Raw genomic sequence first — 19628 nt, 5'->3', positions numbered from 1 at the left:
AATTGAGTAAGAAAAAGCAAATGATTCATTCAGTTATAAAGAAACAAAAAACAAAGGCAAACAAAAGAAGCAAATGTCAAATGCATCATTGGGAAAACAACTGAACTAAAAATTCATTGTGGGGAGATAATTTTAGAATTATTGGACTGCCTAAAAGCCATGATAAACAAAAGGATATTGAAATTGTATTTGAAGAAACTGTTAAGTAATCATGTTTGATTATCTACAATTCTCAGGGCAAAAGAGAAATTTAAAAATCCACTGTGAATCTTCTAAAGATATCCCAAAATGAAACCTCCCAGGAATATTATAGGAAAATAATAGAGCTCCTACTTCAAAGCAAATAAAAAAAAGAAAAGAAAACCCATTGCAAACAGCTAGAAAGAAATAGTTTAATTACTATGAAATTACAGTCAAATTACAAGAGCTTCCATATTAAACAAAGGGACAGAAGGGAACATGACTTTCTGGAAAGTGAGCTAGGATTAAAATCAAGAATTAACTATCCAGCAAAAACGAGTATAAACTATTAAGGGGAGAATGGATATTTAATGAAATAGAGGACTTTCAGGTATTCCTAATAAAAAGCAAGAACTAAATAGAAAATTTGAAATCCAAGCCCAAGATTCAAGAGAAACATAAAAATGTAAATATGAAAAAGCAATCAAAAGAAACTCAAAAAAGTTAAATTCTTTACATTCCTATATGGGAAGATAGCAGATGTAACTCTTAAGGACTTTATCAGTACTGGAGCAGTTAGAAGGGATCTACATAGACAGAAAATGTGTGTGAGTTGATTATTCAGGGACCATATAAAGAAGTGAAGGGATGAATAAGAGGCTTTATCAGTAAGCACCCTAACATACACAGAGAGGCCTGTTATAACGGGTTCTTAGATCTGCATACATAAAAGGAAAGCAACTTTCAAAGGGTTAACAATCACTTTAATCAACCACACTTATCATTCCTTTAACCAAGTACATACATCATTCACCTAATTCAGGAGAGTCAGTACCCTGAACTTCAAAGAAAATACAGAGAAATCAAAAGTCAACTGACATGGCTTTCTCTGCCTGACCATCAATGGACAGGTCCAAATGTCTGACCATAGTCACCAGAGAGGGAAGCAACAACCTCTGGGTTTTCAAATATGGGGGCTTGTTAGTGGCTTCCCAGAGTCCATGTGTGGTCAAACACTTCCAGGCAGTAAGCCCTAAAGTAAAGTATTTGTACCAATTTTAGAGCCAGAGGGCATCACAACGTTTGAGAACTAGTGGCTTATTAATAAAAGGCATGGGCCTTCCCACAAATCTTCCCTAATCAAACTCCCCTTAATGGGCAGGACCATCAATGGATGAGGAAAATTTTTAATCACCTTAAAACAGCTAACAATACAAATACATATACTTTTTCTAGTTAAACTAACTCTTGTCTCTGTACTTTAATCCTAGTAAAGAGTCTTGATTGATAAAGGCAAGATTCGATCAGAGGCACTTGATTACATTCAAACAAAAAGAGCAGAGAAATCCTATTTTGCTTGCCATCACAGAGGCATGCGTTGATAGAAGGAGCATGTGAGAGGTAAATTGGAGAAAATTAACACACAGAGAAGAGGGATCCAAAGAAGAGTTTTTATACTGGAGAGGAAAATGTGGAGTAGTTTGTGGATAATGCTTGAATCTCAACCTCATCAAAATTAATTCAGAGGGAAGAATATAGGTATATATGAATCTATTGTATGCATACATACACACACATATAGGCACAAACGTGCCTATATGTATGTCTATATTACAGAAAAGTGCAATAAGAGGAGAAATGGGGAAAGGGGAAAGAAACAATGGAGAAATGTTTAATGGAGAGAGTGGTCAGAAAGAAAACAGACTTCTGAGAAGGGAAAGACTGAAAAGAGGGAAGTATAAATGGAAGAAAACAGAATGGAGAAAATACACTGTTAGTAATCATAACTGTGTATGTGAATGGCATGACCTCACCCAGAAAACAGAAACAGATAGCAGAATAGATTAGAAACCAGAATCCAACAATATGCTTTTGTTATTATTTTTTTTAACTAGAGACACAATTGAAACTTAAAGATTCATAGAGTTTTGAAATAAGAGACCAGAACAGAATCTATATGTTTCATTCAAAGTAAAAATAAAGGCATGATGTCAAATAGGACAAATTCAGGAACAGACCTAGTTAGAAGGAGATAATCTGGGAAGCTATATTTTACTGGAGTTGCCAGAAATAATGAAGGAATATGAAAAAATTTTACAGCAAGTTTCTCTGTTAAATGCCTCATTTCTCATATCTATATGAGAAATCTATAAAAGGAAGAGCTGTTCACTAATATATAATTTATCAATGGTCAAAAATTTTCAGCTGAAGAAACTAAAGCTATCTACAGTAATATAAAATGCTTTAAATCATTATTGATTAGACAAATTTAAACTAATACACCTCTGAAGAAATTCCTCACACCTATCAGAAATGGCAAATGCTGAAGGGTATGAGGGGAAATAGGTAAAATAATAAGTTTTGGTGGAATTGTAAACCATTCCAACTACTCTGGAGATCAAGCTGGAACTATGGCCTCCCAAAGCTATAAATATTTGCATATTCTGTGACCCAACAATACCACTACTAGTTCAATATAGAAGTCGATGAAAGAAAAAGGAAAAGGACATATTTGTAAAAAATCATAAAAACTCTTTTTCTTTGGCAGTAAAGAATTGAAAATTGAAAGGATGGTCATCAATTGGAGAACGACTGACAAAGTTATTAATATGATTATGATAGGACAATATTGTGCTATAAGAATTGGTGAGAGAGTAATTTCAGAACAAAATAAGACATGGAAAGCCCTTTATGAACTGAATCAAAGTGAAGTGAGAACTGGGAGGTCATTGTGCAGAGTGACAGCAATGTTGCAATGATGATCAACTGTGATTGACTTAGCTACTCTAATCAAGCTAATGATACAGGAGATTCCCAATGGTGAATGAATAAAAAATAATAACATCAACTTTTAGAGAGAGAACTGAAGAAATCTTAGTGGGATTCAGAGAATATTTTTGTTACTATTTTCCCCTTTGTTGTCTTATGGTTACTGAGGAAATATGTTTGTATGATTTCATATGTGCAGTTGTATGATTTTTCTTACTTTCTCAGGGTGTAGGGGGAGGGATGATAGAGAGGAAGAGAACTTCAAAATCTAAATTTAAATCTAAATTTAAAAGAAAAGAATGTTAAGCGTGAAGAAATTCTAAAAATAAAGTTAAAGAATTACCTATTAGATATGTGTGTGTGTGTGTATACCAGCTACTTCTTTTATTTATTCAGTTTTTTATTTATATTTTATTATTTTTACCTTTATTTTAAGGATTTATAATATGCTGTGGAATTTCTAATTTATCCTTATACTTGTTGTTGGATATCCAATTCATTGACGTACTTTCCCCCTCTCTTACTGATGTAGACATTTGGATATTTAATATTTCTCCTAAGTATTATTTTGGCTTCATTCTGCAAATTTTTGCATATGTTACATTATTCTTATCTTTAAGGAAATTTTTCTTATTGTTGAGATGATTTGTTGCTTAAACCACTCATTTTTTCAGATTAGATTACTTTATTGTTTAGATCATTATAATGAGACATTGTGACTTTAAAAAAAATTCACAATGATAGCTGCTGCATTTTTGTATTCACTTGATGCAAAGTAATTTTTTTTTAAATTTCCTCCTGGTTTTATTTTGTGCTTGTCTTTGTATTTTAATGTCCTTCTTAAAAGTAATCAATTCTAGGGTTTTGTTTTAGTATTCAGTTTGACAGTCTTTTTAATTTTAGTGTACTGTTTAATCCATTCACATTTAAATTTATGAGTTACATCTTGATTTTCTTTCATCTGTCTCTATTTTTTTCAAGTTAAGGTTTTCCTTTTTTCCTACTGTAAGCACATTATTATTTTCATTCATTTTTATTATTTCTGTTGAGTTATTTCAGTCATGTTGGCTATTCCTGACCACATTTGTGATTTCTTGGCAGAGATGCTGGAGTGTATTGCCATTTCCTTCTGCACCTCATTTTAAAGATGAAGAAATTAATGTAAACATGTTTGAGTAACTTGTCTAAGGTCAAAAACATATCAAGTATCTTAGGCCATACTTGAACTCCCAGTCTAGTGCCCTATCCACTGTGTTAACTAGCTGCTGTTCATTCACTTTCTTTTAATCTTCATTTAGGCAACATTGTTTCCAGTGGCACTCTTCCTCTCCAACGTAGGCACCCTTTGCATTTGTTGCCTCTTCCCCTTCAGGGTTTTCTTTATTAGTGATTTTTCTCTCCTGTTTTTGTGCAGTTGTATATTTCTTCCCTTTTTTTCTTAATTTAGAAAAAAAATCAGTGAAATTTCCCTTCCAAGTCTCCTCCCCTTTAGCTAGCCTTCTTCATTTAAAAATCAATTTTAAGAGAAGAAAAATAAATAGAAGAAATCAGAAAAGAGAATGAGGTAATAAAACTATCTCTTTTGAAGACAATAGGATAATATGGTTAGGAAATTCAAAAGACTCAACTAAAAGATTGCTTAAAACAATTAACAAATTTAGCAAATTATCAAGATAAAAAGTAAATTGACAGAAAGCATCAGCATTCCTATATATCACGAAGAAAACCCTGCATGAAGAGATCATAAAAGATTCTCAATTTAAAATAATTCTACATACTATAAAATATTAAGGAGTACATCTGTATAAACAAGTGCTGGAAATACATAAACAAAATTATTTTTTAAATTATACAAATAAAATAAGACTTAAATAATTAGAGAAATATTTATTCTTCATGGGTAGACTGGCCAATATAATAGAAGAGACAATTTTATTTAAAATAATTTAGATATTCAATGCTAACAAAATTAAATTACAAAATATTTTACAAAATGGGAAGAGGGTGAAGCCAAGATGGCAGAGTAGAAAGATACACATAGGGAGGTTCTCTCCACACAGCCGATAAAATACCTGTAGAGAGGGACTCTCAACAAATTTTGGCGCAGCAGAAGTGGAGAACAACAGAGTGGAAGAGATTTCCAGCCCAGGGCGACCTGAAAGGCCCACGGGAAACGTAGGTTGCACAGGAGGCAGAGGGGAGCCCAGCCCAGCCTTGGCCATGCAGCCACAGTGTGACTCTGAGAGGAGGAGATGGTCGCAGTAGCAGTAGCAGCAAATCCCCAGTCCCAGCAGCAGCGGGTTCTCAGATCCCTCAACCCACAGATGCCAAAGGTCAGTGACAGGGTTTTTTCAGCTGGCCAGGAAGGGAGAAGGACTTCCCATAGCTCTGACCTCAGACAACCACAGAGACCACATCTGGCAGGCGGCAGCAGTTCCCACTGCAGCCAGTACAGCCACCCGCATCCATTATTACAGCATAAAAACCCCTGGGGGCACTAAAGAGCTGAATTTTACCTCAGCTCCGTGTAGAGGCCCTGAGGGAACTGATCTTTATCACCCACTGAATGGCAGCTCTGCCCATCCAGCTTATCTGAAAATCAACCCCCAGTGTTGACTTAGTGGAACTGGAGACCAGGTGGCTGTGGAGAGGTAACTGCTAGGATTCTGGGCACAAAAATTTCTCCTGTTCCCAGACCAGTGTACATGTTTGATTGTGCCACCTTGGAGGAACTGAGATTTACAGATTCCCAGACTATACCCTACTCTTGACAAAGGACACAAAAATCAGGTAACTGGTTGGGAAAATGCCCAAAAAAGGGGAAAAAAATAAGACTATAGAAGGTTACTTTATTGATGAACAGATACCTTCTTCCATCCTTTCAGATGAGGAAGAACAATGTTTACCATCAGGGAAAGACATAAAAATCAAGGCTTCTGTATCCCAAACATCCAAAGTAAATATTCAAAGGGCTCAGGCCATGAAAGAGCTCAAAAATAATTTTGAAAATCAAGTAAGAGAAGTGGAGAAAAAACTGGGAAGAGAAATGAAAGAGATGCAAGAAAAGCATGAAAAGCAGATGAACACCTTGCTAAAGGAGACCCAAAAAAATGCTGAAGAAAATAACACCTTTAAAAATATTTTACAAAATAAAATCAAAACAATTCATTTAGAAGAGCAAAAAAGCAAGAAGATCAAAGGAAATAATGAGAAAAATGTAAAGAAAAGTGGCTTAGCTGGACCAGGCCTTAAATTACATTTTAAGGCAGTAATTATCAAAACTATGTGTTACTGGCTCAGAAACAGAAAGAAAGATTAACGTAATAGAGTATACATACAATTTACAGCAGCAAATAAATGTAATAACTCTGTATTCTATAAGTCTAAAGACTTAAGATTTTGGGATAAGAACTCATCATTTGGTAAAAATTGTGGGGAAAACTGGAAAGCAGTTAGGCAGGCAGACATAGATGAATATCACGCAACATTTGCTAAGAAAAGGTCAAAATGAATATGCAAATGAGATTTAAAGAGAGACAGCACAAGAAAATTAGACTATGTTGCTTCTCATTAGGCAAACAATTTATGAATAAGCAGGAGATGAAAAGCCAAGTTGGATATAAAATGGATTACTTTGATTACATTGAATTAAAAAGTTTTATATGAATAAAAAATATTTCCAAGATCAGAAGTAAAGCAGAAAATTGGAGGAAACATTTTATGTACAGTTAATCAGATAAAGGTATCATATCAAAAACATTTAAGTTATGTTGTCAAAACTATAAGAATATGAGTCATTTATGCCCATTTTCAAAAAGATTTCTTATTTTTCATCTCTTTATATCAGATCTAGACCCTCCTCTGATTTATCATGTCAGTGATTGACTTTTTTTCTGTATTCTTCATGTTATCAAATTTCTAATGTTTCATTCTAGGTTTTGCACTCTATGCACTTTCTGTCACTTCTTCATTGGGCTTACCCTCATGTGTTCCCCTGTTTCATTCTACCTCAGTCACAGTGCAATGTAAGTTATTGAAGGTGTTAGAAAAGACACTGCTCCATGGTAGGATACCTTCCCCACCACTAATCTATACCCTCTCTTTTAGAATTTCTTTCTACTGTAGTCTAGAAATTTCCTTTCTGTGTTCATGTTCTCCCATTCCTCCAGTGTGGTGAGATAGGAGCAAAGCCAGGAGAAAGAACTGTCATAAAAACCTAGACAGAAGAAAAAAATATCAAAGAAAAGATATTGCTTGACAATGTCAGTGGATAAAGAGAGGTCAAGAAGGGAAAGAATTCAAGCACTATTGATACTAATAAGTATGAGAACAGGAATCTTTTGGGCCAGAACATCAACAAAATTTCCTTTTGGCTTTGCCCTGGTGCCTTTAAGGGATTTGGAGCAGCCACCATCACCTCTCAAGGACACCCATTCCTTTATGAAACTCTAGTTGTTAGAAAAATGCTCCTGTCATGACATCTCATCTCTCATTACCTTACATTAAAAGTACCAAATTGTGTCCTATGGAGTCAGATGGAAATTAAATTGTTCTTCTACATGAGTGTCCTTAAAATACTTGAAAAGACAGTCATTAGCTACACCTTCTTTTTCTAGAATAAACACCCCAATTCTATCAAAATCACTCTTGTATTCCAAGGTTTAAATAGGTCTTACAATCCTTGTCCTCGTATGGACAATCTCTAGCTCGTCTATTCCCTTACTAAGTTTTTTGACTCAGAAAATACGATGACCAGAATTTCTGTCGCACATGAAGGGACATAAAGCACTTCCAACACAGTTTTTTTTTCATTTCATATGTGTAAGGACCATGAGAGTTAGTTGCTATAATTACTCTAATGATCTACGTAAAGCAACTGGGGCTGAGAAAGGTTGAAAAGGTTGCCCAATATGACAGAGTTAGTTTGTGTCTGAGACAGGACAACAACTAAAGCCTTCCTGATTTGATATTCAGCCCTCTCTCCCTTCACTCAGCATTCTATCTCAGATCAAAGTCCCAGTGCCACAGCTGGTCCAGAAAGGACAGAATTCAATGAAGTTGTTCCCCATCATATTCTAGAAATAAACTATAGTAACTAATTGAAAAATCTCACATTCCAAGAAATTCCCAAAATAAATTAGCATCAAAATCAGCTGTATCTACTCTAGAGACTTGAGGATGATCAGCGTCTGCATAAATACCCCAAAGATTAATAAGTAGAAGATATTTGCCTCAACTCCAGCAATATCATCTGCCCATAGCCGAAAAAAATGACAGTGGAGTCAGGGGTTATCTGGAGAGTTGACAGAAATATAAAGGAATTCTTAAATTGGAATTAACATGGCTATTTTTTTAAGAAATCAATATTAGACTTAAAATCACCATAGCAGCTTATTATATTTTACTTGAACTTGTGTTTGGATAGAGACTAATCCTTAGTATGAAAGTGTGAAGATGATTATGGAGAAGGATCCAAATATTCTGAAAAGATTTTGCCCTCCCCCAAATTATAGCTTTGGCTGAAATTCCTGAATTAGAAGCACCGTTTGAGTCTGAGAATTGTCTTTTTCTAAAGAACATATATACTTGCCAATATCTTTAAGATGCAGCTGCTCTATCATAATAGTTAAGTGAGATTTGAAGTTTGATGGTTTTAAATCCAGTGTTTTTACTGACAGAAAGGAACTAACTTGGTAATACAGGCCAATGGGAGCAGGGTGGACTAAGGAGGCAAGTAAGATCTGATGGCTTGATGTTAAAAATTCAATAAAGTCTGGACTCATTTGTTCTGAGAAACCACAGGAGTGATGTGTGCAGCAAGAGGGCAGTACACTGACTAGACCTTTACAGGGACAATGAAAGCAGTGATTTGATTTCAGTTTTCAGAGCAAAAGATAGAAAATAGAGAGGTAGGTTAGGTTTCCAAGGTAGCAGTACAGAATAAAACCAGTTTGAACAGGAAGCAAATGCTTTAAAAAAGAATTCATTCTTCCTAAAGATTGAAGTGACAACTGGGAAAATGTAACCCCACAATTATATCAAGGGGTTAATTAGCTAACAGCTAATCCTACCAGAACTGTGAAATAAATTCCCTTTTGTAAAAATTAACTAATATTAACAAGTTAAGTGAAATGGGATACTAATTACAGGTCATTATGTTTGCTGAAGGCACAATAAAATAGGTCAGGGCTTAAACTGATTTCAGTGGAGAGAACCTGCCTCAAATCCTGAACAGAACATTAAGCCTTCTTCACGAACTTGAAACACGCGTAATTATGGGAGTTTGCACAAAGCTCATAGGGAAAACATCTGTTTTATTTATATGCATCTTCTCTCTTCAGTTGTAATATAAGGGACCTTCAAAAGAGAAATGGATTTTATGTGCCTTTGTATCTCAGATTCTTCACATAATTTGAAATATATAACAGGTACTCAATTAAATCTTGTTGACTATGGACTGACTTCCTGAACAACTCACACGTCTTCATTCTGTGAGATTACTGACCTCAGACACCAGGCAGTGACAGAGATTTCTCTTCTCTTATAGCTCCATTCATTTCTAAAGAAGATCCAGTTCAACAACAGTGCAGGTGATCAGGTGTTTATGGATGAGAATAAAAACCCGGAGTCTCAGTACAAAATTCTTAACTATGTAACCTTTGATAATGAAGCTCTGGTGAAAGTCGGGCAGTTCAACCCTAAGGCTCAGCCTAATGAAGATTTTACCATTAATGAGGAGGCCATAGTGTGGGGCTGGACATATACCAAGGTCAGAAACATTTGTAATATCAATCTTATTATGTAACCATGAAAAGATATTTTACCCTTCTTAGTTCAGTACTCATTCTATTTTATGGATAGATAATCCTCATACCCCATGATTTCTTTTCCCTTAGTAGGAAAAGTTTGGGTGAAAAAGTCAAATAAGCTTTCTATCAGATGATTTTAAACTTAGGGTCTATAGCACCACTGGAGTTACAGCTGGAATGGACTTTAAAGCTCATCTTGCTCAGTCATATAATTTGTCATAAATAAGAAGCTGAGACAAAGAACGATAGTGATTAATTCAATATCCTCTAATACTATGGCCAGTGTTTTTGTCAAATATCTAGCATGTTTGTCAATGATGCCACCCAACCATTCACTTTACTTCAGTACAAGTAAAGTTATATTTGTGTTTGCCCTTTATTTTCAAAGAGGACCATGAATCAGGAAAATGATGATATGACTTGCAGTTGACTTTGATTTGAGGGAGGGAGGACTGTGCAAAGGTATTAGTCTCACTTTCTGCTCCAGAGCCATCTGGATCCAGTGAACTAATATTAATCAGGATGACTGGAGAAGGCCCAGGATGCAATGGGAAACCCTGCCTCTTTTATACTAAGTCCTTTTCAGGTACTCAGAGTGAGGTAAAGCCTATTCATTGAATAGGCATCTTTAAGAAGTAATCAAAGTATGGCCCCTTTAATTAGAAAAAGAAAAAAAAATCAAACTGGGAGGGAAAGACCCTTAGGGTTACTGTTGCAAAGAGAAACAGTTTCCATTGACTTTCACTCTAATCCAAGAGGGTCCAAAACTAACCACTAAGTGGAGCTGGGGCAGGTGACTTTGAGAATTACACAATTCTAGATAAATAAGGGCTGCAAAATAGCATTATGTTCAAACTACTCTGCTTACGAATTACAAGTTCACAGGGTTTAAAAGGTTCAGCCAGTTTTCCACAGCTAGTGGCAGAAATGGTACTAACATCCAACTCTCTGTTTTTAACGCAGGTCAGTGCTCCTTCTAGCTCAGATTCCATTGATATATGAACAATTCTCATATTTCTCCTCTAGAATTAGCTTTCGTTGATCCAAATCAATATCATTCACCCTCTGATAATGATATACCATCCTCTGTCCTGTTTACTTCCAGAGTCATCATGCATTTACTCCCTTGTCACTAGGTACCCTGTGCCATATGCAGTGAGAGCTGTGGTCCTGGATTCAGGCAAATCCCACTGGAGGGACAACCCATCTGCTGCTTCAACTGTTCTCTGTGTCCTGAAGGGGAGATCTCCAATCAGATGAGTAAGTGTCTACTGGTAGTTTTTCTTTTATACCCACTGGATATAAGAAACTGGTGTTTTGAACCAGGGTCACAAATAATTTCATCACTGTCTGAGGAAAAGGATACCCAAGAGCAAAGTGAGTCAGCAGAAAAATTCTGGTCAAGGACAAGTGGCTTGAATTAATGATACATGTCTAAAACATGGTGTTCAGCTTTACTTTTCTCTTCAAAATGAAATCCACAAATATTTTTTGAAAAGTATCTATCTTTCCCCCTGTTTTTGTAGAATATATTTGCATAGTCCTTTCAGGGTATCACATGCAGTGGAAAAGAGTTATCTAGAGAGTTGTGGAGTATGTACTCTTAAAAATATTTGTGATAAGGAGAAAATGAGTTTATGTGTCTCTTGGGTGTAAGAATCATTAGAAATTTTAGAGTAGTGTAGATTTGGGAAAACTATTCCAAGAATAAATGGGTACCCATGATATATATTTGAGGTGCTGTCATCACTACTTCTTGCCAGAATTTGAAGTTATACTTTGATAAATCATCTGGAGAGGGAATTCTATCATGAAACCTTGGTAAGAGTTTCTACATTCCCTCTAAGTCTTGTCACAGGAGACCTTGCCCTTCTTTTCAGAGTCAGCATGGGTTGGGTTACTTGGATTGTTTATGCAACCCCACTAATATAACACCCTATTATATTTACAGATTATGAAAAAGTCACACTCTTATAGTAAAAAAAAAATTAAGACTTGAAACCATGTAAAATAATAACAACGAAAGTTAATAGATTAGAATCATTCTTTGCTTCTGTACCTAAATGACTTCATAGTATTAAACCTCCTAAGGTGGTGACAGGATTAAAGAATCAGGGAATTTTTGAGGGGGAAGGGTCTACCACTGTAGATGGGGGAATAAATCACCTGGGGATGATTAATAGATAAATGGGGATTTTTTTCTTTAGTACTTGAGAAGTTTGGAGTAAGGAAGCTTTCAATAATTCTCCATCATTCTCTAGGTTTGAATTCAGTGGTTGGCATTGAGATGTAATGTGGTTCTTGGATCTGGATGTACTGACAGAGTTGTCAGCTACCTTCCTGTGGGTTCAAACTCTTGCATTAATTCTTCCCATTTATTGCAATTGTTTTTCTTGATTTAGATTTTTCCATATAGGAAGCAGTCAGTCAATGGAAAGTTCAAAACAATTGCAATTTTCTTTTCTTTTTCTTAAAATAGTCCAGGTCAAATACTTTGCCCAAGGTTACACAAGTAATAAGTGTATGAGGTCAGATTTGAACTCAGGTCATCCTGATCCCAGGGATTTTCATGACTTTGGTATCCACTATACCACCTAGTTGCACCTTGAAATTTCTTTTCTACATTTTATAAGACCACAGGAAGGCATAACCTCTGCCTTGATGTTGGTGCTCAGGAAGATGAGAGAATGCTGCTGTCATCATCCAAAATGGAACAAGGAAAGATAAAGGTCACCTTGGAAAGATATAATCAGTTCTTGGAGCAGGGATAGCAATTATCTATTCCTCAGTTATAGAGGTGATGTTGAGCCTTGAATAAGATGATTTTCAGGACATGAAACTGAACGAAAGGAGATTGGAGGCACTTAACATGATACTCTCTTGACATGTCAGTCTGTGAGATGACAAACATTCATTCAGGGGTCACTATGTTCCAGGCATTCAATCATTTCCTGAAGATATAAAGGCAAAAACAGTCCCTGTACTCGAGGAAGTCATTATAAAAGTAAGCCATTGTATAAATAACTAGGACATAGAAAATATATGTAGAACAGATGAAGGTATCTCAGAGAAAAAGCAGTTGGCTAGACTTCCCAGAAGATAGGATGCAATTCATCTCTGTCTTGAAAAAGGCTGGAGGATCCAAGAGACAAAGGCAAAAAAAGAGAGAGCATTCATGATGTAAGACACAGTGTCCTATCTGGAATATTAAGAGAAGTGTGATGAATAGGAAAAATATCTTTATCAGACTTATTTCTGAGAAAAAGGTTTGTTATACCTCAGGGATGTCAAACTTATGGCCAATAGACCACATGATGCATGTCAAACTCCCTGGAGCCAGAATTACATTAAAATGCCATTGAGAAACCTTTAGGGAAGTTAATAATAGTGTAATACTTCATAAATAATGTTAACTAGTGGTTTCCTAAATTACTGTGTGGCCCACAAGGATCAAGTTCTGTTTGACTTTTTAATCACTAAATGCCTCAGGTCACACCCAAATTACGTCCCCATTCCTACACTGTTTCTCTTCACTTGTAAGAGAAGACATTGGTGGAATTCCTTCTTCCAGACCAAGTGAGGCCCTACTTGTGTGTATAGACTGTACAAGAGGAAAAGTACTTGGAATTTGAAAATTAGTATAATAAAGAAGGGTGATCCAAAGCTACTGAAAATGCTTTAGTTAGTCTAAAAGATCTCTCCCTAGGCATGAAGTAGTGGTTTTTGTTTCCCTTCTATGCCCTTTGAAGAGCCTCAGTTCTTTGCGTTAAATACATACTCTGTGGGTAACCATTATGCAGGTGATACAAGCATGCCAGAGAAGAAGTCCAAAACTTCCTAATACTTGACAGTTAACAAGATTTCCTCAGCCTGCCAATGAAGAAGAACTAGTTAGACTTCTCACTCTACTGTTATCCTAGTAATCCATGGAAACAAGGGGCTTACCTGGAAAAGTGTCTCCTCCCTCCACTGCCAAAAACTAATGTTTCTGGTCCCAACTGTATCTCTTGACTTGCACAGGTTCCTGAAAATAAGGATAACCCCCTCAAGTCTGCCAATTCAATTTTCTGTTACATCTAGATATATGTCCATGTATTACTCACACCTAGTGAACAATTGAGGTGTATTGTCACCAGATGAAGGAATCAGGGAGTAATTTAGTAAGGGGCAGATGATTTGACTGATTTACTCATTTGACTACAACTAATACATGAAGTATGACAATGTACAGATTTACTGGACATCACCATAAAGACCATTAAAAAGGTGAAATATTGTGCCATTATCTATGTCCTATTAGAATATAAGGCCCTTGTGAGTAGGTATTGTCTAATTCTTTGAGTTTGCACCTCAAGTAACTGGCCCACAAAAGACAGTTAACTGTTGATTTATAGCTTAGTATCTACCAACACATCAGACCATCTCAATCTGAAGTTGAGTGGTTGTAATTATAGTACTTGCTACAGCATAATGGATTTAGAAAGGATTGAGAGAATGAAACGAAAAGGTTACAGTTACTATGTCACTGGACTATAGCAATAGATGCACTGGAAAAATGTGTATTCAAAAACATGTAAATAATCTGAATACTGGAAAAATAAAATCAAAATGCAAAAAATTAAGTATGGATAGAATGAACGTGGATTGGCCACTAGGTTACTTTTCAATAACAATCACCTAGCATAGAAAGAGCTCTTATGCCTTGTGACATAAGAAATACTGCTTTGAGCAATTTCATCTACTTTATGTAAATGGGGGTGGGAATGACATGTTGAATCTGAAGTCCTACGAACTGGTTTGTCTCTTGCAGATATGAAGCATTGTACGAAGTGTCCAGAAGATGAGTATCCCAATAAGGAAAGAAATCAATGCCTTCCCAAGGTTGTGACATTCCTGGATGTTTCCGAACCTTTGGGGATGATTCTGACCTGTGTAGCTCTTTCTTTTTCTCTAATGACATCTCTGATTCTCTGTGTATTTGTGAAGTTTAAAGACACCCCCATAGTCAAGGCCAATAACCGGACTCTCAGCTATACTCTCCTCATCTCCCTTACCTTCTGTTTCCTCTGCTCCCTGCTATTCATTGGCCGTCCCACTGCAGCCACCTGCCTCCTCAGACAAACAACATTTGGGGTTGTGTTTACTGTAGCTGTGTCCTGCATTTTAGCCAAAACTATCACAGTGGTCCTAGCCTTTAGGGTTACAATACCAGGGAGCAGGAGCAGGATATGGTTGCAGCCTAAGGTGTCTAACTCTTTTGTCATTATCTGTTCTGGGATTCAAGTGGTTCTCTGTGGCATCTGGCTGGGAACATCTCCTCCCTTTCCTGACATTGACCCACACTCTGAACCTGGCCACATCATCATTAAGTGCAATGAGGGCTCTGACTTTGCCTTCAACTGTGTTCTGGGATACGTGGGATTCTTATCACTGTGCAGCTTTTTAGTAGCTTTCCTGGCCAGAAGTTTACCTGACACCTTCAATGAAGCCAAGTTCATCACGTTCAGCATGCTGGTCTTCTGTAGTGTATGGGTCTCCTTCCTCCCAACATATCAGAGTACCAAGGGAAAGGCCATGGTTATTGTGGAAATCTTCTCCATCATGGCATCCAGTGTTGGGCTACTGAGTTGCATCTTTATTCCCAAGTTTTACATAATCCTAGTGAGGCCTGACAAAAACACTCAGGGAAGTATAAAGAATAAAGTAATTTCCAGGGACATGAAACCTTCTGGATCATTGTGTGCTAATTCCTCCCAGAGGCATAATCAATTTTAAGGATAAGCATACCAATATGGCAGGGGTCCTGATACATTCTCCCTCTTGTCTGCTCTCTAAGATCCCACAATTCCATACCATACCTCTTTCTATTTGTGCCTGCCCTCAGATGACTTTCCTGACCCTTCACAATATACAGAAATCACAATTTATCATCAAGTCAGGATTGAACAATGATACTGACATTTCTAATCCCCTGCCTCCTTTAGCAGAAATCTTGCCATTCACTAATGTCCTTCCTAGACTACTAATAAAATATTTTGGATACCATCATCCTCCTTTATTTTAACAATCCAAGATATTCCTTCAGAGACTTCCACTGTCATGGTGGAGGAACAAGAAAGGAACCCTCTGAATCCCTCTAAAATTTCTTGTTTGTCAATTTCCCAAATGATTGGCATCCCCTAGATTTCCATTTTTTTGCCCATGACAGATGCAGAATTCTTGGCTCAATAAGAAGGCATATGAATTTCAGTTTTATGTTGATAGTAACAATCCACAATTACTTTGATGATGTTGTGAAGGCTGTTTGTGACTCAAAGACCTATGGTGCATCTCAACTATTCAGTGTTGCTGGAGTCACATTGATTACTGATAAAGACATGATCCTACAGCGATGGGCTGAACACTTCCATAGAGTTCTGAACAGACTGTTATCATTCAATGAAGTAGTCACTCCCTTTCAATGATGAAGTCACTCACTGTTTACCTCAGGCTGAAGTTAATCTCTCCCTAGATGAAGATCCAAATTAAGAGCAGGTTTTGGGTGCTATTTGGCTCCATATGTGTGGGAAAATACCTGATGTTGATTCTATTTCAGCTGAGATTTACAAAGTAGGGGTTCCATTTCTCATACAAAAACTGACTCAAATTTTCCAGGCTATATGATGAGGAGGTTATCCCCCAGGATTTCAAGGATGCCTCCATTGTTTGTCTCTGTAAAGGTAAAGGAAATAGATTGTCCTGTGAAAATCAACAGAGGGTTCTCTCTCTTAGTCATTGCTGGCAAGATTCTTTTCTGCATCCTCCTTAATAGACTGATCCTTCACCTGGAAGATGGTCATATACCTGAGAGCCAGTATGGCTTCAGAAAGGGTAGAGGGATGATTGACATGATATTTGCTGCCCAACAACTCCAGAAGAATTCCAGGAGTAGAAGAGAGGTCTGTACACACCATTTGTAGATCATTCCAAAGCCTTTAATACTGTTAGTCATGAGGGCTTATGAAAAATTATGTCAAAATCTCGATGCCCTGAGAAGTTCCTCAGCATCATATATCAATTTAATGATGTCACGCTTGCCAAGATTCTGGATAATGGACAATGCTCTTGTGCTTTCCCAGTCACCAGTGGAGTGAAACAAGGCTGTGTGCTTGCTCCTGTGCTTTCTAGCGTGATGTTTTCCGCTATGTTGTCAAACTCCTTCAATTAATGATGAATGTGGAGTCAAGATCAGTAGCCACAACGACACTAAATTCAACTTGAAAAGGCTACAAGCCAAGGCCAAAATGGAAAGAGCGTTTATGGTTTTTTTTGTTTACAGATGATTGTACATTCAGTGCAGTTTCTGAAGCTGAGACTGAACAAAGTACATATCGATTATCTGTTGCTTTTGCCAATTTTGGCCTAACAATTAATACCAAGAAAACACAGGTGCTCCATCAGGCAGTCCCCCACGATCCCTATCTGAAACCATTGATTTCAACAAGTAGAGAAGTTTGGAATACTGTGGATAAGTTCACTTACTTTGGCAGTATACTTTTCATGGCTGTACACATTGACAATAAGGTTGACAAATGCACTACCGGAGCTAGTGCCATGCTTGCGAGGCTCCAAAGAAAAGTGGAGGAGAGAAGTGATAGTATAGTCACCAACAAATTGAAGATTTACACGGCCATTGTGCTGATATCATTATTGTTCAACTGTGAAACCTGGACGGTATACTAGTGCCATGCATCATAACTCAATAGCTTCCATGTAAATTTTTTTAAGAAGATTCTTAAGATCACCTGCCAGGATGAGATACCAGATACTGAGGTCTTTTGAACTAAACTACCAAGCACTCAAAATCCACTGAAGAGAGTGCCACTCCAATGGACTGTTTGAATGCCAGACTTTTTTGGAGAACTCACATAGGGCAAGTGTTCACATGGTTGTCAGAAAAAAAAAATATACAGGGATACTCTCAGAATCTCTCTCAAGAACTTTGTACTTCATTGTGTGACCTGGGAGAAACTGTCATAGGACTGCCCAGCAGGGTGTGCTCTTACGAGGGAAGTCACTCTGCTCCATGATGAAAGTATTGTTGACATAGCTCAAAAGAAACACAAGATGCCTAAATTTAGAGAATCTATTAAAATTTTCACATGGACTATTCCTGCCAGATCTATGGTAGAGCATTCTATGTTTGTATTGCTCTGAACAGCAATAATTGTCACATCGTAATTTGACTCTAGCATAGAGATGTCATTTTGATCTTTTTTTCAAGAATGAAGGACAACAGCAACCAATCAACCAACCCACCAATGATCATTTACTTTTGGGTATTATTTATCTAATGCATTTCACTAATATACCACTGTATTTCTTAGCCAGTAACAGATTGTTTCAATGATTACAACTTTGTAATGAAGTTTGAAATCTGAAATGATTAGTCTTCCTTCCTTCACATTTTCTTTTGTTAACTTTCTTGCTATTCTTGACCTTTTGTTCTTACTGGTGTATTTTGTTACTCTTGTGTGTTCACACTGTATGAATGGTTCTCTTTCTATGCAGAATTTGCTACTTTCTTTTTTACCCAGGAGCCCTACCATGCCATTCACCTCCCTGAAAAAGAAGAGAAAATCAAAGAAAGGAAAAGTTAAGAGAAGCAATACAAGCCAATGTAAAGTCATGATAAAAGAGAATCAATGAGAGGAGGAAATATGGCAGGTAAAGAAGTGAGAGCAAGGGTGAGAGGAAAGATGACCTGTTGCCTGAATGACTGATTCAACTATGAAACAGCAAGTCCAGGAAAAAAATGGTATGCTACAGAAAGCTCCAGAGAAAGAAGAAGAAGCATTGAGGAAGGAGTCTGTCTCCGTAGACTTGTCCAAAGATAGAGGCTTAGGGTGGGATGGGTGGAGGAAAAGAAAGGCACAAGATGGTGCCCTGTTACCACCAAATATGAAACTACCTCTAAACATGGTACAGAATCCTGGCATCCTATCCAGGAGACCTGATGATTGATCATGTTCCCACCAGATGGAGGCATGAGGCTGTGCTACTGTCTGAACAGCTTACGTGCCATTATGAAGAATGATTAAAAGTTTTGTTTTCACAAAATTTATATAATATATGACTTATGAAATCTAGGGGACCCATACATACCAGAAAGTCTTTTGACTTACAGCAAATGCAGGAAAACAAATTTGATTGAGGACACTAACAATGTGGACTATTGTTAGATTATCTTCTAGTAGAAGGAGAGGGAAAATTGAGAGATATAATGGAGAAATTTGTTTCCATAATTTCAGATTAATAATCAACAGAATGGGAGACATGATGAAGGAGTTACATCTCACACAGAAGATAACTGGCAAGCAAGGATCCAACTGGTTTTTATCTTGTTTTGAGGTTAGAAGTCAGCTAAGTAGAGTAAAAGTTAGGTCTTGCTTGGAATGGTCATGAATAATAAGCTTACGAATATTAACTTCTCCTCTGGGAGGGCTAAAGCTTCATTTTAATGGTCATACAATATATACAGTGGGAGGGGAAAACATGTGAGGGGGAACTGTCTAGTAGGCACATCACAAATTTGTACACCTTTTATTACCCAGGCAATTGAAAGAGGAGGGACTTTGCAGTTGGGGATAGGTTTTTAAGGTTTACTTTTGTTTCTGGAGGGTGTGTCTATTTTATGAGGCACCCACCACTGCAGTCACGTTAATAAACTCTTCTTTTATCTTAACCCCTCCCAAGCCTGAATTATTTTTCATACCATGATGCCAAAATGCTAGCAAAAGCCAATGGCATGAAGGCAATATTGGGCAACAAGCAGAAGTCATTGGCTGGAGGCAATGGAACATGACTGGAAAAGAAGGAAGCACCTCTCCA

The 19628-nt window shown here is 36.9% G+C and overlaps 1 protein-coding gene across 1 annotated transcript in view; it reads left to right on the top strand.

Annotated features, from left to right (window-relative positions):
* LOC140498849 (vomeronasal type-2 receptor 26-like) overlaps nucleotides 1-15533 on the top strand; it is a 46646-nt gene extending 31113 nt beyond the window's left edge. Inside the window, exons 4-6 of the mRNA XM_072599637.1 lie at nucleotides 9497-9718; nucleotides 10895-11018; nucleotides 14569-15533. Coding sequence (XP_072455738.1) covers nucleotides 9497-9718; nucleotides 10895-11018; nucleotides 14569-15533 — 1311 coding nt within the window. The remainder of the gene's footprint in view (nucleotides 1-9496; nucleotides 9719-10894; nucleotides 11019-14568) is intronic.
* The last annotated feature ends 4095 nt before the right edge of the window (nucleotides 15534-19628 follow it).

Source organism: Notamacropus eugenii, chromosome 4, assembly GCF_028372415.1.
Source record: "Notamacropus eugenii isolate mMacEug1 chromosome 4, mMacEug1.pri_v2, whole genome shotgun sequence".
NCBI lineage: Eukaryota > Metazoa > Chordata > Mammalia > Diprotodontia > Macropodidae > Notamacropus > Notamacropus eugenii.
Note: the sequence above shows the minus strand (reverse complement) of the source record. Positions and strands in the feature narration are given on the sequence as shown.